Source organism: Triticum dicoccoides, chromosome 3B (assembly GCF_002162155.2).
Source record: "Triticum dicoccoides isolate Atlit2015 ecotype Zavitan chromosome 3B, WEW_v2.0, whole genome shotgun sequence".
Classification (NCBI taxonomy): Eukaryota; Viridiplantae; Streptophyta; class Magnoliopsida; order Poales; family Poaceae; genus Triticum; species Triticum dicoccoides.
In genome coordinates this window covers 725,416,137-725,434,148 of record NC_041385.1, presented here as the reverse complement: position 1 = coordinate 725,434,148, position 18,012 = coordinate 725,416,137, and the positions used below count along the sequence as shown (strand labels likewise).

At 43.2% G+C, this 18,012-nt stretch overlaps 3 protein-coding genes across 3 annotated transcripts in view; 1 reads left to right on the top strand and 2 right to left on the bottom strand.

The window, feature by feature from the left end:
- The window catches only part of LOC119278113 (THO complex subunit 2-like), a 25,620-nt gene extending 17,494 nt beyond the window's left edge, over positions 1–8,126 (top strand). The window contains exons 23-33 of the mRNA XM_037559473.1: positions 285–462; positions 569–720; positions 1,516–2,122; positions 2,225–2,329; positions 3,523–3,678; positions 3,746–3,826; positions 3,928–4,003; positions 4,090–4,358; positions 4,821–5,888; positions 6,219–6,508; positions 7,583–8,126. Of these exons, the coding sequence (XP_037415370.1) occupies positions 285–462; positions 569–720; positions 1,516–2,122; positions 2,225–2,329; positions 3,523–3,678; positions 3,746–3,826; positions 3,928–4,003; positions 4,090–4,358; positions 4,821–5,888; positions 6,219–6,508; positions 7,583–7,652 (3,052 nt within the window). The 3' untranslated portion in view covers positions 7,653–8,126. The remainder of the gene's footprint in view (positions 1–284; positions 463–568; positions 721–1,515; positions 2,123–2,224; positions 2,330–3,522; positions 3,679–3,745; positions 3,827–3,927; positions 4,004–4,089; positions 4,359–4,820; positions 5,889–6,218; positions 6,509–7,582) is intronic.
- A 2,617-nt stretch (positions 8,127–10,743) lies between these two features.
- On the bottom strand, positions 10,744–11,650 carry LOC119281959 (forkhead box protein B2-like). Its single transcript, XM_037562347.1, has 2 exons — positions 11,173–11,650; positions 10,744–11,078 (listed from the first exon to the last, which is right to left on the bottom strand). The coding sequence occupies exons 1-2, from the start codon at positions 11,552–11,554 to the stop codon at positions 11,047–11,049; spliced, it is 414 nt and encodes a 137-aa protein (XP_037418244.1). The 5' UTR covers positions 11,555–11,650; the 3' UTR covers positions 10,744–11,046.
- A 1,560-nt stretch (positions 11,651–13,210) lies between these two features.
- On the bottom strand, positions 13,211–15,225 carry LOC119278112 (glycine-rich RNA-binding protein 2, mitochondrial-like). Its single transcript, XM_037559472.1, has 5 exons — positions 15,103–15,225; positions 14,428–14,591; positions 14,280–14,348; positions 13,945–14,051; positions 13,211–13,708 (listed from the first exon to the last, which is right to left on the bottom strand). Exons 2-5 carry the CDS (start codon positions 14,573–14,575, stop codon positions 13,505–13,507), a joined length of 528 nt encoding a protein of 175 aa, XP_037415369.1. The 5' UTR covers positions 14,576–14,591; positions 15,103–15,225; the 3' UTR covers positions 13,211–13,504.
- Positions 15,226–18,012: the final 2,787 nt, after the last annotated feature.

The following is an 18,012-nucleotide window of genomic DNA, read 5'->3' as shown; positions in this document are numbered from 1 at the left end:
TAAGTGGACTTCAGTCTTGCTGTACTTATGTAATATGATATTTGTAATATAGATGCATACTGACGGTTAGTATAGATGCATCCTAATGATTGAAATTCTTGACTATATTTCTGGAATTATGCATTTATTTATTTAGATTATGCCAAAGCAAATATTCAGGACCATTAGCCAAAGCTTTATTATCTGCATTGTGGGGTTCATGTTTTAGCTTAGAAGCCTGTCATATTCAGTTTTTTACATTTGAACTGGTCTTTTAAAGTTGATAATTTTGGCATTATTCTCAGGATTATAATAAATGCAGATGCCACATATATCAAGATGGTTAGTGAGCAGTTTGATAGATGTCATGGAATACTACTTCAGTATGCCGAGTTTCTTTCAAGTGCTGTAACTCCATCAACCTATGTTCAACTTGTACCTCCGTTGGAAGATTTGGTTTATAAATATCATATCGAGCCAGACGTAATACACTCGTACCTTGCACACTATTTTTAATGTGTGAGTGGTTTTTTCATTGTATAATCACGCCTCAGTGAGTTAACATCTTAGTAATTTAACTTGATTCTAGGTTGCTTTTCTTATATACCGCCCTGTAATGAGGCTTTTCAAAAACGCTAGTAGTGGTGAAGCCTGTTGGCCTCTGGATGGCAATGAAGAAGGGGAGTCTGTATCATGTGATGATATAATCTTGCATGGTGATTCATCCCAGAAGTTAATCATGTAAGTCTTCTATGAACATCTGCCACGAGTCTCTCAATCAACCATTCAGTGGTATGGGTCATCAGCAGCAACTCGTAGTTGAGCCTGGGCTCGTGGGCTCAACTACAACTATAACGAAATCCACATTGCAAACCATTCTGGAAAAAAATATCAAATGTAAATATGGCAATACAGACTTGCAAATTTTCGTGCAAAAATAAGCGTTGTTCATTGCAACAAAAAGGGGTTTACAAATAGTTGCTAGTTTAGTCCCCATCCTCATCTTTTTTGTGCAGACCACAAACAAGCATTTTTGCATGTGACGTAGTCTGATTTCTTTTCGATTTTTGTCGGAACCTCAAAACACACTTTTTGTTTCTTGTTCTTAAAAAAAAGGTACAAATGTTTCTGAGAGCTTGAAATCTGCCTCGGGATTATCATGTCTTAGTTATTCCACTTTCATCTTTTGGTTCATGTTAAAATAAATTGAAAAGTAAATTACAGAGGAAGGAAAGTTCGCAGAAAATATGCACCGTCAAATCATCTGATGACAACAATGAGAATTTGATCCCCTCCTTGTTTGCCACTAAAAGATTAGCAAAGATCTTGTCCCTGGAAGCTGGTAGGGTAGCTAGCAGCTATTATACCTTTGATAATGGTTGCTTTCAGAAATTTATAATCTAACTGTTTAAGCGTCGTTGAGGTTAACTGTGGTTCAAATTTTCTGTTTCTAAATGATACTGGAACTTCATTGACATCTCCATGGTATTTTAGGTTTGATTCATGTGCAATTGTCTGTATTCTTTTTTTTTACAGGTGGTCAGATCTTCTTAACACAATCCGAACAATTTTGCCAACAAAAGCCTGGAACGGTCTTTCACCTGAATTGTATGCTACTTTCTGGGGTTTAACACTCTATGATCTCCATTTCCCAAAAGATCGCTATGATGCAGAAATCAAGAAGTTGCATGACAATCTCAAACAACTCGAAGATAACTCAGATAACTCTAGCATTGCAATATCACGACGTAAGAAGGACAAGGAGAGAATCCAAGATTTAGTTGACAAATTGAACAACGAATCTGACAAGCATCAACAACACGTTGCATCAGTTCTCCAAAGGCTAGCCCGTGAAAAGGATAAATGGCTGAGTTCCGGTCCGGACGCACTGAAGATCAACATGGAATTTCTCCAGCGTTGTATATATCCACGTTGCGTTTTTAGCATGCAGGATGCTGTGTATTGTGCTACATTTGTCCAGACGATGCATTCACTTGGGACTCCATTTTTTAACACGGTGAATCATATAGATGTTTTCATCTGCAAGACACTACAGCCAATGATCTGTTGTTGTACAGAATATGAAGCTGGTAGGCTTGGACGGTTTCTTCATGAGACACTGAAGATGGCCTACTATTGGAAGGTAGCTTCTTGATTCATGTGCTGTACACTTTTCACAACAGCTTTCCTGATGGTTATTACATTGTTTTAGTGCTTATGAGTTTGCATATACAACTTTCTGCAGAGTGATGAAGCAATATATGAGCGTGAATGTGGAAATAAGCCAGGATTCGCTTTATACTTCAGATTTCCAAACAGTCAACGTGTACCTTATGCTCAGTTCGTTAAAGTATGCTTTACACACTCCTTGAAGTTATATGTGTCGCATAATTAAGTTCTGCATGTTTATCATTTCCTTTAGTACAGCTTAGTCCTAAAATTTTAGAAATAGTGATCAAAACATAGATACCCCGTTTTTTGCTTTGATTGCCATTTCTAAAATTTAGGACTAACTTGCCCTCAAGTTGCATGATATGGTGATATCACAATTCATAAGAGTTCCTAAGGGTGATCTGTAGTATGAAAGCACAATCTTGTGCACAAGTACAACTTCTTTTAGGCATGGAATCAGCATAGAAAATAAGTCTATTATGTAGTTTATGCGTGTTGTCACCTTCTAAAATTACTTCAAACATAATACTTTTGCACTAGATATTTCGCCACAGAGGCCCCATAGATGTGCATAAAAACAGTAAGTTCGGTCCTATCTCAGTTCAGGAGTTAATCATGTGAGGAATACTAATACGGAAAACCATGTTTAGATGCCGATTCAACTCTTTAGTGTGAGCTGTTGGCACACCAGATTTTGATGGACTAGTTTAATGGATTTACAAGTTTGCAAATAACTAGTTCACAAATTCACAAACTATGTTAGAGGAACCCAGACTCATTCATCTAAATCTGGTGGCTCCAATGCCCCATATAATGGCACATTTTGTGTTGGTATGCTAGTTCCAGGTTACAGATACTTCACCTTAATTCCGCACAGAGAGGAACATAAGACATAAAATCTTTGTACTCTGCTTGCTAAGAATGAGTTATCTTGCCACATTTTTGCGAAGGAAAGCTCATCCTTAGTAAGTAGGCCCCATCTGTTATTTATCATGCCAAACATGTCAGAGTTCAGTTTGGGAATTGTGTTGCTGCCTTTTTTATTTAAAGAGAATAAAATGTTAATCCTGCAAGTTTCCCATAATGTTTAAATGTGTCTGTACAAAATGATCCACTGCATACTTTCCATTGATACGCATCTGCCCATTTTTGTTGGTGAAATTTCTGTTTCTTGAACAGGCATAAATTTAGCATGGTTTCATGGACTCTATAGTATATATTATTGTCATGTGCCGCATTTTTCGTAGATTTTGTTCATGTCGCCTGAATTAACAAAAAAGACATGTGAATGTCTAGTATCCAAAAAATTATGTTGTCCTGCTATATTCTTCACATGTGCCTTTTAACATCTTTTTTCTGTGCTTTTCAAAGGTCCATTATAAGTGGAGTACAAGAATTACCAAGGTGCTTAATCAATGTATGGAATCAAAAGAATACATGGAAATTAGAAATGCCCTTATTGTGCTCACAAAGATAACTAGTATTTTTCCTGTGATTCGAAAAAGCGGTATCAACATTGAGAAAAGGGTAAGTACATCAGTAGTCACCATTTGTGATATGCTGTTGGGCTATTACTCACAAATATGTTTACCAGGTTGCGAAGCTAAAGGGGGATGAGAGGGAAGATCTGAAAGTACTGGCCACTGGTGTAGCTGCTGCTCTGGCAGCTCGCAAGGTAAGTGTTACATCTTGACTGGTGCCTTTTTTCTCCCTATCAGGAGACAACCGCCTGTGTATTTATGAGATGTATGTGTCGAATGCCCAATTATTATGCAGAGTTCATGGCTATCTGAAGAAGAGTTTGGTATGGGTCACCTTGATCTGAAGCCAGTGCCTGCAAAACCTATTCCTGGTAAATGGAAGATACAGAAGGCTTTATTTTTTGTTGGACCACTATGATTAGCTGGAGCGTAACTGTTCCTTTTGGATCTCTTACAGGAAATCAGTCTGCAGATCCCTCAACGGCAAAAGATCGCAGCCTTCGTGCAAAATCTTCAGAAGGTAGGCATGAAAGATCAGAAAATGCAATGAAGCCTGATGCTCAATATAATAAGAAGAATGCTTCGACTGCAAATGGATCTGATAGTCAAATGCAATCGTCCTCTGCACAAGGAAAAGTTTCAGGACCTGCACGCGGTGCAGATGAACCTCCAAAACTTTTGTCTGATGAGGGAGTTAAAGTTTTGAAGCCTGCTGCAGAATCTGAGGTACCTCTCAGTTTATCATGTGGAAAGTGACAACAGTTTTTTTGAATTAATCTTTTTTTTTAAAAGGGTGCATATGGCAATAGTATGTGCATCTATACATCTTTGTGCAAAAATTAGCATTTTGGTTAAAAAATAATGTCTATTTTAGTCCTTCATCCTTGTCTTTTTCTCCAGACGACAAATAAATGTACTTCACAAATATTTGCAAGTAGATAAAAGTATTTCCACGTGTAAATTTTTAGGATTTTTAAAAATTGTAAACCGCCTCTTATCTTTTTCTTCTTTCTTTCTTTCTTTCTTTCTTTCAAAACAACGGATTCAGGTGTTTCTTGTTAGCACATAATCCACGTCTTCAATTTATAGTCCTTCATTATTTCATGGAGCATAGCAGTGACCAATGAGCAATTTTGTGCTGGATAGTTTGCAACTTTGCATTGTTTCTAATAGTTTTTATGACAACAGACAAGAGCACCACAAAAGCGTGATGCACACAATGCTGCAAAGGTATCTAAGCATGATTTGGTGAAGGAAGATGCAAAACCTGGTAAAATTACCAGCAGGGTTCTTAATCAAGAAGTCTCTACTATTCCTGCTGACAGAGAAGTATTGTCTCAGCCAGCTGATGGTGGGCTGGATACTAATCCCACTAGTTCGTTGGGTGGCACCAACGGTAATGTACATCCAGCACCACGGAAGGTATCAGCATCCTCCCAAAGGTCAACGGTGTTGGCTGCACATAATGATGCAACAGCTATTCCCACCGGTGAAGGTGAATCTATTGAGTTGGTTGATTCTACCGTGAAACGGCAAAGAAAATCTGTTCCCGTTGAAGAACAAGAGAGAACAGGTAAACGAAGGAAAGGAGAAATTGAAGGCCGGGATGATGACTTAACAGAACATCATACGGACAAAGAGAAAAGAATGGACTTGCGATCAGTAGATAAATTCCATTCTGTGGATCATGAGAGAGGTAATAATGAGGAACAAAACCTAATTCGGACAGAGAAATTAAAAGAGAAGTTTGATGAGAAATACGACAGAGATCATAGAGAAAAAACAGATCGGACTGAGAGGCGACGTGGAGAAGACGTGATTGAGAAACCAACAGACAGATCATTGGAAAGGAGAGAACATTCTATTGAAAGGATGCAAGACAGAGGGACGGACAGGGTTCCTGAAAAAGGAAGAGAAGACAGGAATAAGGAGAGAAGCAAAATTAAACATGCTGAACCCTCCATAGACCGGGCACATACTTCTGATGAACGGTTCCGAGGGCAAAGCTTGCCACCACCTCCACCTCTTCCAACTAGTTTTGTACCCCAATCAGTCGCTGCTAACCGAAGAGATGAAGATGGTGACCGAAGGGGTGGAAGCACCAGACATACTCAGTGGTTGTCTCCCAGGCATGATGAGAAAGAAAGGTGGCACGTGGAGGAGAATGCTCCGCTGTCGCAGGATGATGGGAAGCACAGAAGAGAGGAAGATCTCCGGGATAGAAAGCGTGAAGATAGGGATGTTTCATCAAGCAGGGTAAATATGCCTTCACTCCCTAATACTCTTCTGTGATTTGTGATCAATTTTTGCTCACTAGTTCAGTTATATCGATATATGTCTTCAGTCCCTAATACTCTTCTGTGATTTATGATCAAGTTTTGCTCACTAGTTCAGTTGTATCGATATATGTCTTCACTCTCTAATACTCTTCTGTGATTTTGATCAATTTTTGCTAACTAGTTAAGCTATATCGATAAAAGTCATTTGTGTCTTGTGCTCAGACTTGGCATGCAATCACTCCTCTTGGGATCTTGCATTATGTAACCAAACATTCTTGCTTGATCTCTAATGCTGTTATTTTTATAGGTAGATGACATGGATAGGGACAAAGGTAATACTGTGAAGGAAGATAGTGACCCTAATAGTGCATCCAAACGGCGAAAAATTAAGAGAGATCAGTCTGCTTTAGAAGCTGGGGAATATGCACCTTCTGCTCCACAGCCTCCGAGCCTTGGAGCTGGTAACTCGCAATTTGAAATGCGAGAGAGAGAAAGAAAGGGTGCTATTTCACAGCATCGGCCGTCACATGCTGATGACCTCCCTAGGATGCATGCCAAGGATTCAACAAGCAAGACAAGTCGTAGAGAGACTGACCAGTAAGTTTGGAAATGAGGATCTCATTGAACTATGCATGCACGCTTTTCCTACAATTTATAACATTTTTCACTTTCTGTGTTCTTTATACCTTAGCTGTCATGTGAACACACGATCTGTTTTACCGGAACGATCAATATCTCGTGCAAATTGTAGCCCATTTTTTCCTTGACCTCTTTTAGCATGCACCTGACCCGCCTCTTCCTAAATTGAAGAAATATTTAGTCAAATAAAATAATGATTGTATTGTCAGGTTACTAGTCGTTATTCAGGTAGAGAATGTTGAAAATCCACCATTTCACCTTCCTAAATTGTAGATAAGATGGTGCCATGCACTTAAGGTATGGTGTGGCTGGCAACTAACCACTTAAGCTAGCGGTATTGCGAAAGCTGCCTCGAAGGTGGTTCAACAATTGAAAAGTATAAATACTCGTGTGCAATAATGAATTATAGAGAAACATGCAACTAAAAACTGTCATTTTATTAGACCGTACAAATAGCTACATGACAAACAGTTCAGCGGAGTAATGTGTTGAGAATTATGATATTTATCACCTATTTAGTTGTCATGGGTGACACTGTTAAATCCTAGCTACCAAAACCAAGATCAATGTGTATGCAAAATTGGTATTACTCTCTTTTTTTCCCTCGTGTGCAAGAGTGTCCTAAAGGAAGTGAGCACTGAAAGCTTACACATGTAAAATGCAACATACTCTTGCATCACTTTGTTGTCTTGAAGCATATTTTAACGGCCTGATTCTGCATGAATTCTGATTTATGTATTTAGAACTGTGTTAATCCTTGTTTTGGCTTTAATATGAGCTTGAGATTTTAATGAATTTCTGAGTTACATATAGAAAAGAGAGTAATGACATCGTTATGAGTAGGCTTAATGTCTTACCTAGTTACCTTAAATATGTAGCAGAGGTATATATAAATAATTCTGTTGAAAGATGATTACTAGGATGGTTTTTTCTTTCCAGTTCTGTAACGAAGCATCTGCTTGAGCTGCGTTTTTTGGTATATACCTTTTTTAAATATAAGTTTTGTTTCTCTAACAATCCTTTAAACTGCAGAACGCATGATAGAGAACGGGAAGAGGAAAAGAGGCCAAGAACTGAAGCAAGAAGAAAGCATCGGAAATAGGTTCTTGCAGGACTTTTGATCACTGCCACATGACATGGTTTCACCTCGAGGATGTGCATGATCACCTGCGAACAAGAGTGCTTTGTTGTAGCAGGAAGATCTATCTGGACATATTTGAAACATTCAGCGTGTATGTCTCAATCCTTCTTCAGCTGTGTCCTTCAGCCGTACTTCATCGATGCTACATAGTGTCGCTGTCCAGATGCACTGTTATTAAGAATGTCATTGTGCAAGGAACAGGCATCTGGGCCATATGGCCGGTCGACTATACAAGCTGTTATAAACATTGTAACGTAGAATGATGAGCAACAAAACTGTGGGCCATATTATCCTAGACGAATTTGCTGTAAACAAGTCCGGGGAGATGTGTTCATCCTACAGTGGCAGAAAAGGATGAGGAGAATGTTTTGTAGCGAAGTACTTCATGGCATATTTTGGAATGGTTTGATTATCAATTTCATCTGCGGCAACATATGTGCAAATTGTTCAGCAGTATTAGCTATAGCTAGACACGCCCCGGCTGCAAATATTTTGTGTGTGTCCAGGCAAAGACAAATGTGCGCGATATCTAGATATAATATACTCCCTCCGTCCCATAATATAAGAACGTTTTTTATACTACACTAGTGTCAAAAATGTTCTTATGTTATGGGACGGAGGGAGTATTTATTTCACTAATTTGTGAGGCATGAAGTATTTCTGGCTTCAGGGTCCCCTATGTCCAAATCCTGGCTTCGACCCTAGTGCCCAACGGCGAATCTACTGGGGGGGGCTTTAATAGGCTCGAGCCCCCTGTCCAGCGATGCAATTCTTTTTACTACTACTCTTAAGGGCCCAGCCCAGCCGGACACCACATGTTCGCTCGCACCAGGCAACCTTGTTCGTTCTAGTGAGAGAGACGGAGGTAGAGACCACCCGCTCGTGAGCCGCCCCTGCCCGCCATGTCTCCTGTGCCCTAGCGGCCGCCGGCCGCCGGAATCTCTTCATCGTGTGCTCATCCCAATCAACCCCAGTCTCCAACGACGGTGCTCATCCTCAACGGCTGCTCATCCCCTCCCCAACACCGCGCCCGGTGGCATCCTCGTCTGATCCGGCGGCAACGGCGAGGCCGTGGATTTGGGGGCTTGGTCGGCCTCTTGCTCGCCGACGACCAGCATCTGCTCAACGTGTTCAGGCTCCGGTGTAGTCCGGTCGGTGCCGCCGCTGTTGCTCTGCTCTGAAAGATGCATTGCTTGCAAAGCATCATGACAACTTGATAGAATTGATGGAGAATTGTAAGATATCATCTGGAACTGGTTTACATCAAGAAACTAACCTTGCTAGACCAGGAGCTACTCGTTGGGGCTCACATCTTAGAACCTTGCTTCGTATCTACACAATGTGGAATGCAGTGGTGGATGTGCTAGCAATTGTGGTGGACGATGCCCGAGAACACTCTTCTCAAGGTGGAGCTTCAGGTTTGATTGTACAAATGGAATGCTTTCAATTTGTGTTCATCATGCTATTCTTGATAAACTTATTGAACATCACAAATATGCTATCACAAACTTTGCAAAGGAAGAATCAAGATGTTGTTGAAGCCCTTCGTTTGATCTTGGATGTGAAAAAAGCTTTGCAAAATATGAGGGACAATGGGTATGAGTCATTATGTGACCAAGCAAATAACTTTTGTGAGGAACATGGCATTGAGGTGCCAAATATGGATGATCTTGTTGGAGCTATGGGGCAATCTGTTCGTTCCAAGAATAAGGTGACTCGACATCATTATTTCAAGGTTAGCATATTCAATGTTGCTATTGATGCAACTCTCACTGAGATGAATCATCGATTCAATGAAGCTAACACCGAGTTAGCGGATTGCATGTCTTGTCTTAATCCGGCAAACAACTTCTCAAAGTTTAACATTGACAAGCTTATACGGCTTGCTAAAATTTATGCTGAGGATTTTACACAAGCTGAACGGTTGTTGCTAAGATATGAGCTTCCAACATTCCTTACAAATATTAGGAGAAGTGAGGAATTTAATGCATGTCCAGATGTTTCTACCCTTGCTCGGTTGATGGTTCAAACAACAAAACATAGAACTTTCCAATTGGTATATCGCCTCATCGAGTTGACATTAATTCTTCCAGTGGCAACTTCATCGGTCGAAAGGATATTTTCAGCAATGAAGATCATCAAAACTGATTTGCGCAATAAGATATCAGGTGATTGGCTTAATGATTTAATGGTTTGCTATTGTGAGAAAAGGATATTCAGAAGTATTCCCGATGATCAAATTATGATACGATTCCAGAAAAAGAAAGATCGAAAAGGACATTTGCCTCCTGAGTATAATGTGATTTCTTAGAGGTATGCCTCTGTTTTTCTACTAGTGCTGATAGTCACTTGCGGATGCCTTACTATATCACTAACAATTGTGCTCATTTTGACAGATGGCTTGTAGTTTGTCTCTTGGATTTTGGTGTGGAGGTGTTCTGCAACTACTAATATGAGCTAAGAAGCAACACGCAACACCAATATCATTGTTTTTGTCTTTTTTTTTGTTGCTTCTCTAGTACTTGATCTATGGGTGTGTGAACTGTATGAACTTTGTCAATCATGCTACTAGTTTATGGGTGTGAACTGTACTTGAGATAAGGGCTATTTTTGCTAAACAGATTCAAGTTTTTGTTCAAAAATTCATGTTTTTCAGAAAATCTGAAAAAAAATCAGTTAAATAGTACATGTTCCCAGTAGTAATCTGGGAAAGTTTGAGCTTATTTGGACAAATGGATTTGGAGATGATCATATTTTTTTCTTCAGAGTAGCGTTTAGTTTTCTTGGCGTAAACTTTGAGCCCACCCTTCATTTTCTTTCTAGATTCGCCGCTGCTAGTGCCTATGTGATTTCATCTACTTGAGCAATTCAGATAGGTGTCAGTTTGCGTTACAAGATTTGGGTAAATCGGCACGCAAAAGAAAAGATTTTGGTAATCCGACAAGTGTGCTGCCAAATTTTGGAAGGCGTCTTGCTTAGCCACAACCGTTTAGTTCGTTTGTTGCGGGATCAATGGTGAGGCGCAGTGCCTGTCCATGGGCGAGAAAGAACTTGTTTTCTAACAGCGTGCCTGCTTGAATAATCGTAACGGGGTAAACCAGAAAACAAACTGAGCTATTACACGCGAAAACACTGTTTTCCTTGTGATTATTACTATTATATCATCGGATATAAAATTCCGTTTTGGTGTCTTCTTAAAAGGCAAGAACCAAGCTCCCTCTCGAAACAAAAGTTCTGTCATCTCCTCTCGCAAAATGTCTTCCCTCGTAAAAAAAATCCGGAGCATCATAAGCTGTGGTATAAGCCGGGCCCCTGTCCGGTCTGCATCTCCGTCGTCGCTTGAGCCGCGGCGCTCCTATTTCTTCCGGTTCTTCTTCTGCTGCTTGGCTGCAGAGCGAACAGAGTTGCAGAAGACACAAAAGTTATCGAACAGGCATCGTGGAATGGGGAGGAATTAGCGAGGGAGAACGAGGCGGCTTACCCAGCCTCCTCTTGGCGTCGGCCTTGGCGAAGAACTCGGCCCACTCCTCCGTCAGGACGAACACCGGCTCCTCCTCCTCTTCCCACCCTTCTTGCCCGAGGTAAACTTCCTCTCCTCGCTCCGCCTGCGGCGCCGGCTCCTCCGCGTCCCTCGCCGCCTCTCCCTGCGGCCCCGCGAGGGGTCCTTCCGCCGCGGTCGGCGGGTGGGGAGGAGGAAGAGGAACCGATGCGTGGTGGTGGTGGTGGGCACAGGGAGCGGCGGCGGGGAGGAGGTGGGCGGCGTGGTGGCGGAGGTGGATGTGGATGCGGTGGTGGTGGCCGGGGTCGAGGCGGAGGTGGAGCCTGTGGTGGTGGTGGTGGTGTGGAGGGTGCGGCGGATCCATGGCGTCTGCTCTGTTTCTCGAGACTGCTCTCTGTCTGCGACGGCAGCGCGCTACTGTGCCGAGTATATGTAGGGTTTACACTACGGCTTCATCAGAACGTCGGTGCACGCCCGTGCGCTACTCTGTCTGTCGCACTCTTTCGGGGCCTCGCTCTAAAATCACAGAAATTCCAGATGAATTCGAAATTTTCGCCATCAGTTCGCCAGTGACGCAGATGGCCTCAGATGATTGGTTCTGGTTTTGTCAGTCTTTTTTGTGGCTTCAACTTCATAATGTCCACCTGAATTTTTTTTAACAATATGTCTAATTCACATCTAGATGTTTTTTAAGAATGTCACATCTAAACTTCCACAAATATATAATGCCGCAACAAGAAACAAAAAAACTAGGAAAAAAAATAGACCACAAACAAAATGAACATCAGTTTAGATGTGACATAATTATGTCACATCTAGATGTGTCCTAGACAGGCTCCTTTTTTAATAACATTTTAGGGCATCTTTAAGGCAAACCCTCAAAACACATACAACTGTTCAGATCGAGCTATCCGGTCGCAATTTGTCATCCAACGCGGTACTCACACCCACTCAAATCTCTTCCCCGTTCCATTGTTCATTCACTCCGTTCATGAGTTTCCTTGCTTCGCATATGCACCCCCCTCATCCGCCGCCGCAGATGTACCTCCCCGGCATCTAACCAGGCAGCCTCAGACGTTTGCAGCCCCCACCTTCACGCATACCCGCCTGGACTATGACGTTGTCCACCCAGAATCCGTCCGCAGACAGGCACCCTTCATCCCTCTACTGACGTCGTTCATGAAAGACATCACGCCCGTTCAGTCAAATGTCATTGAACTTTCTTGTTGTTTCAGAAGTAAAATGACGCCGGGATACTCGGGAAGGATGAGTTGTTTGCGTGCGTGGAAGGTCGTATCTACGGGCTTTGTAGGCATAAGGGAAGGGGACTCGACCTTTTTGGCAAAACGTGCATGCTTTGTTTCACGAGAAAAAAAAAATCACGCCCTACAACTTGCATGTCATTCATCGGTGGTACACCGTCTTTTAACTCAGTCATGAAGTTTTGTGATGCGATCGCACGAGTGAAAACAATGTGGCCATCGGGCTCGTCAACCATGAAATTCATAAATTTTGCGTCTTGTTGCTCTACATGTCAGCCAATTTATTGATTCACTCCATGTTGCAACTTGACAAACAACTTGACAATCATCAAATTGTATAGGACGCGCTGCCGGTTAACCTGTGATTTACGCTTGTACCCTTGTTGAATGGATCTCAAGGGGCACAATGGAGTGAGATGTGATTCTAACTCGTTGAATTTAGAATCTATGGAAACAAACCTATTGAACATCTCTGTTGTAATATTTGCATTTGAAATATCAAAATTATGCTGTTTTAATTGTTAAGTGTCACAGACTTAAAAATGGACATTTAAGGGACAAGGTGGGATGGTCACAAATATACTGGGAGTAGATTCTAATTTCTAAGTATATCTAGTCTAATTCTCCATTGATAGCTGGTTGGCCTATATCAACAAATTTTACTAGCGTGCCTTTGAACTGTGTTATCCGAAAACTGTCTTTTGTTCTTTTCTAACTTTCGGCAGCATAGAAAATACGCCACTGGTAGTCTGGTACCATTACCAAATTTCTAGCGAAGATCTCAATATATTTGAATGTAATTCGAAGAGAATTTATGATCACACTAACATACGCGATCATTCTCTACAAGTACAGTGCAATATACGGCAAAATGCATGAACTTCCTTGAGACTCATCCGAGCCTCGAAGCAGCATACACAAATTAACTCTTGCACTATCAAGAAACAAACCAAAACCAAAAAGAACATAGAACGACGTAACATTAGGTTCCACATAATCAAGACACTGTCCTAAAAACTTCATTATTTTAAATTTGATAGCCAGTGCTCTTCTTAGTAGGACTCATGGTCACCACCATAGCCACCTCCACCACCACCACGGCCGCCGCCGTATCCACCGCCACCACCGTAGCCACCGCCGCCGTAGCCGCCGCCACCACCTCCATAGCCACCGCCGCCACGAGAGAAGCCACCGCCGCCACCACCCGAAGGTCGCTCGTTGGCAAAGTTCACACGGACGTTCCTCCCAGCAAGCTCCTGCAAAGCATTGGATGGAAATTAGATCCTTAAAGGTAGTGGCCAGTGAAGCATGGCATCAATATCAGGCCTAGGCAATTTGGCCAAAGGCAGGCACAAAACTTTGAAATAATAATTAACAAGGCGTAAGTACATGGTGAAAATTATCATACCCTGATAAGCATCTAAATGGCAGAAGTTTAACTCCATATTGAAGTACAACAGCACACATGTCTAAAAATCTGGTTTTGGCTCACCTTGCCGTCCATGTTTTCTGCAGCACTCTTTGCATCCTCGCCACTGGCGAAGCTCACAAAACCAAACCCTCTAGACCTTCCAGTCTCCCTGTCAGTGATAACACGTGCTGTAACATGAAAGACAAGCATTATGAAGCGGTAATAATTAATACACCGTACAAGGTAAGCTAAAGAGCATCAGAATAAAAGCACGGTCAAGCAAATTTCCATGTATAGCTAACATTCAGATCTTGAAACAATGACTACACATACAGAACAAACAGCTAACACCGTGTATAAATAACAGATAAAATGACTTTTGGCAATTTGATAAGGGTTGAAAGATATACACTGACCTTCAACGACCTCACCAAAGCTTTGAAACGCCTCCTTCAGCGAATGATCATCAGTAGCCCAGGCAAGACCTGATAAATAAAACTGAGACCTGATGGTCTAGACAAGGTAATGGACACAGTACAAGCAAAGTAAGGCAAGAAAACTCACCGCCAACGAAAAGCTTGGAGCCATCAGCAGGCTGGCCGGCGCACATGAAGCGGGCAGCGTTGAACAGGGCAGGAGCCGAGCCGGTCGAGGCACTGCTCGCCACAGCACTCTGCCTAAGAAGGCTTCCGAGCTTGATGAGGGCCGCCATGAAGGAAGACTAAAACCTGCACCGACAGAATAAATCATCAGCAAAGGAGAACGAACCGAAGGGACAAACCGGGTTAAACACAGTAGCAACCAGAGGACAGGGCACAGATTTCTAAACAAAAAAGGAATTTTTACTGGTGCGAACTCCCTAGAAACACAATATACTCCTGCCATAACAGATTAATCCAACAGACCAGACCATCCCGCCTAATTCAGGCTGAGATCCCAAGAACAGCACGGTTCCCCCTCCGAAACTTGCAACCCGTACTCCCATGACGACGGCCCCGAAATAATCGAACGAAACCGAACGAAATCCAACTCGATAGCCCCCCTCTAACGCCTAAACCCACAAGAATTAGAGATCAGACAACAGGCAACCGAAACCCTACCCGATCCTCCGCCAATCGATCCATTCTTCAGACTAATAACAACAACCAACAAGCAATCTAGCGGAAGGGGTCGACGGATCAAGGCCAGATCCGCCGCCGCCGCTGCGAGATCAGAGGGGGGAAGAGGGGCGGGACGTACCTCTGGAGGGCGAGCTGGGACGAGACGGCGGGGGAGGGGGGAATGGAGAATGGGGAGTGGGGGTTGGGGGTTTAAGAGGAGGGGGGCGGAGGCGGCTAGGGTTTTGTGGTGCGCTGCGGCCTTATGTAGCAGGCTTCCAAAATATCTCCGGGTCTGGGAGGAAAATATCTGGTGGGCTCGTGGTGGGCTGGACGGTGGTTGGTGGATAGGAATGAGCCAGCCGGTGATCTCGGCCGCTACGGGCATGCCGATTTTGCTTTTAAACTCCTTGGCCTGCTCTCCAAGAAAACATTTCTCCTATTAAGCGTTTTGCATTTTTTTTGAGAACCGTCCTCTAGGCATTTTATTCAATTATGTGACGGTTTACATCGGATTGCACTAAGGCAACCAGAGAATCAGGGATTACATCAAACTGATTAACATCAGAGGCACTCTTAAGGCCCTCCTGAGCACACCAATGAGCAGCCTTATTGGCCTCTCTTCTCACGTAGCTGATGCGCAAACCCTGAAAATTTTAGAGATATGATTTGATTTCGCTGATTACTGGACTCCCCATCGACCAGCATTTTGTCGCCGTCCATTCCTCCGTGACAGTTTGGCAATCCGTTTCGACGGCAACCTGCGTCCAGCCCTTCTCCATAGCTAGACGCACAGCTTCTCTCACTCCTAGGAGTTCAGCAACATACGGGTCAGTCACCCCCCTTAGCTTGCGACTTCTGGCGAGCACGAGACCTCCCTGATCTCTTGCCACAAGTCTAATGGCTGAAGTTCCTCCATTCACATCAACAGCAGCATATGTGTTCACCTTTACCCAGTCGGTCCCTGGTGGTATCCAGTCCACATTCTTCCTCTGCTGCCCTGCAGACGGAGTGGCCGGAATGTACAAAGCATGAATGAGTTCTTGTACTAGAACCATTGACCTACCAGGCTCGTACTTAACCTCCTCATGGGTATACTTATTCCTGCTAGACCATATTGCCCACATAACTCAGATAATGGTGGCGGCTCGGTCCTTGCAGACAAACCCCGGGTCTAGCAAATCCTGTGACCAAGTAGCAGGATGTAGCCGGGGTAGTTTGAAGTCGAAAAAATTCTCAGCTTCCCTCCAAAACAGTTTTGCATGATCGCACATCACCAGAGCGTGGTGAAGTGGTTCCTCTTGGTGACTGCACATTGGGCGGGTGAAATCCTCCCCTATATGCCTCCTACACAGCTCCTCCTTTTCCGGCAAAAATCCCTTGAGGAGTCGCCACCAAAATATCCGAATTTTTGGTTGTACCTTGATCCGCCATAATGCCTTCCAGACGTCCTCGCCTTGGGAAGAATTCCCAACTTGGATCAGTCTTGCTTGTTGTTCTTCCATAAGCATACGGTATGCGGATCGGACCGTGAACATCCCTGATCTTTCATGGCCCCATGTCCAAAAATCAGAGATAGCCATCCCTGTCCTTGGCATATTGAGTATAGCGTTCGCATCCGGGGCAATAAAATTCCTTCTAATTATATCCTCATTACATTCACCATCTTCGTTCATCAGATCCGCTACCAGGTGTATTGGGTCAACCCCCAAGTTACTGTTGGAAATATGCCCTAGAGGCAATAATAAAAGTATTATTATTATATTTCCTTGTTCATGATAATTGTCTTTTATTCATGCTATAACTGTATTATCCGGAAATCGTAATACACGTGTGAATACATAGACCACAATATGTCCCTAGTGAGCCTCTAGTTGACTAGCTCGTTGTGATCAACAGATAGTCATGGTTTCCTGGCTATGGACATTGGATGTCGTTGATAACGGGATCACATCATTAGGAGAATGATGTGATGGACAAGACCCAATCCTAAGACTAGCACAAAAGATCGTGTAGTTCATTTGCTAGAGCTTTGCCAATGTCAAGTATCTCTTCCTTCGACCATGAGAGCGTGTAACTCCTGGATACCGTAGGAGTGCTTTGGGTGTATCAAACGTCACAACGTAACTGGGTGACTATAAAGGTGCAGTACAGGTATCTCCGAAAGTATCTATTGTTTTATGCGGATCGAGACTGGGATTTGTCACTCCGTGTAAACGGAGAGGTATCTCTGGGCCCACTCGGTAGGACATCATCATATGCACAATGTGACCAAGGAGTTGATCACGGGATGATGTGTTACGGAACGAGTAAAGTGACTTGCCGGTAACGAGATTGAACAAGGTATTGGATACCGACGATCGAATCTCGGGCAAGTAACATACCGCTAGACAAAGGGAATTGAATACGGGATTGATTAAGTCCTTGACATCGTGGTTCATCCGATGAGATCATCGTGGAACATGTGGGAGCCATCATGGGTATCCAGATCCCGCTGTTGGTTATTGACCGGAGAACGTCTCGGTTATGTCTACATGTCTCCCGAACCCGTAGGGTCTACACACTTAAGGTTCGATGACGCTAGGGTTATAAAGGAAGTTTGTATGTGGTTACCGAATGTTGTTCGGAGTCCCGGATGAGATCCCGGACGTCACGAGGAGTTCCGGAATTGTCCGGAGGTAAAGATTTATATATGGGAAGTCCTATTTTGGCCACCGGAAAATGTTCGGGATTTTTCGGTATTGTACCGGGAAGGTTCTAGAAGGTTCCGGAGTGGGGCCCACCTGCATGGGGGGACCCACATGGACGTGGGTAGTGGGGGCAAGGCCCCACACCCCTGGTCAAGGCGCACCAAGATCCCCCCTTAGAAGGAATAAGATCATATCCCGAAGGGATAAGATCAAGATCCCTAAAAAGGGGGGATAACAATCGGTGGGGAAGGAAATAATGAGATTTCTTTCCTCCCACCTTGGCCAACGCCCCAATGGACTTGGAGGGCAAGAAACCAGCCCCTCCACCCCTATATATAGTGGGGAGGCGCATGGGAGCTATA

Coding starts and splice junctions, on each gene's coding strand:
- LOC119278112 (XM_037559472.1), bottom strand. CDS start 14,575: ATGGCGGCCCTCATCAAGCTCGGAAGCCTTCTTAGGCAGAGTGCTGTG. Junction 14,052..14,279: donor CTTTGGTGAGGTCGTTGAAG/GTCAGTGTATAT, acceptor TTCATGTTACAG/CACGTGTTATCACTGACAGG. Junction 13,709..13,944: donor CAGAAAACATGGACGGCAAG/GTGAGCCAAAAC, acceptor AATGCTTTGCAG/GAGCTTGCTGGGAGGAACGT.
- LOC119281959 (XM_037562347.1), bottom strand. CDS start 11,554: ATGGATCCGCCGCACCCTCCACACCACCACCACCACCACAGGCTCCAC. Junction 11,079..11,172: donor CGACGCCAAGAGGAGGCTGG/GTAAGCCGCCTC, acceptor TTCGCTCTGCAG/CCAAGCAGCAGAAGAAGAAC.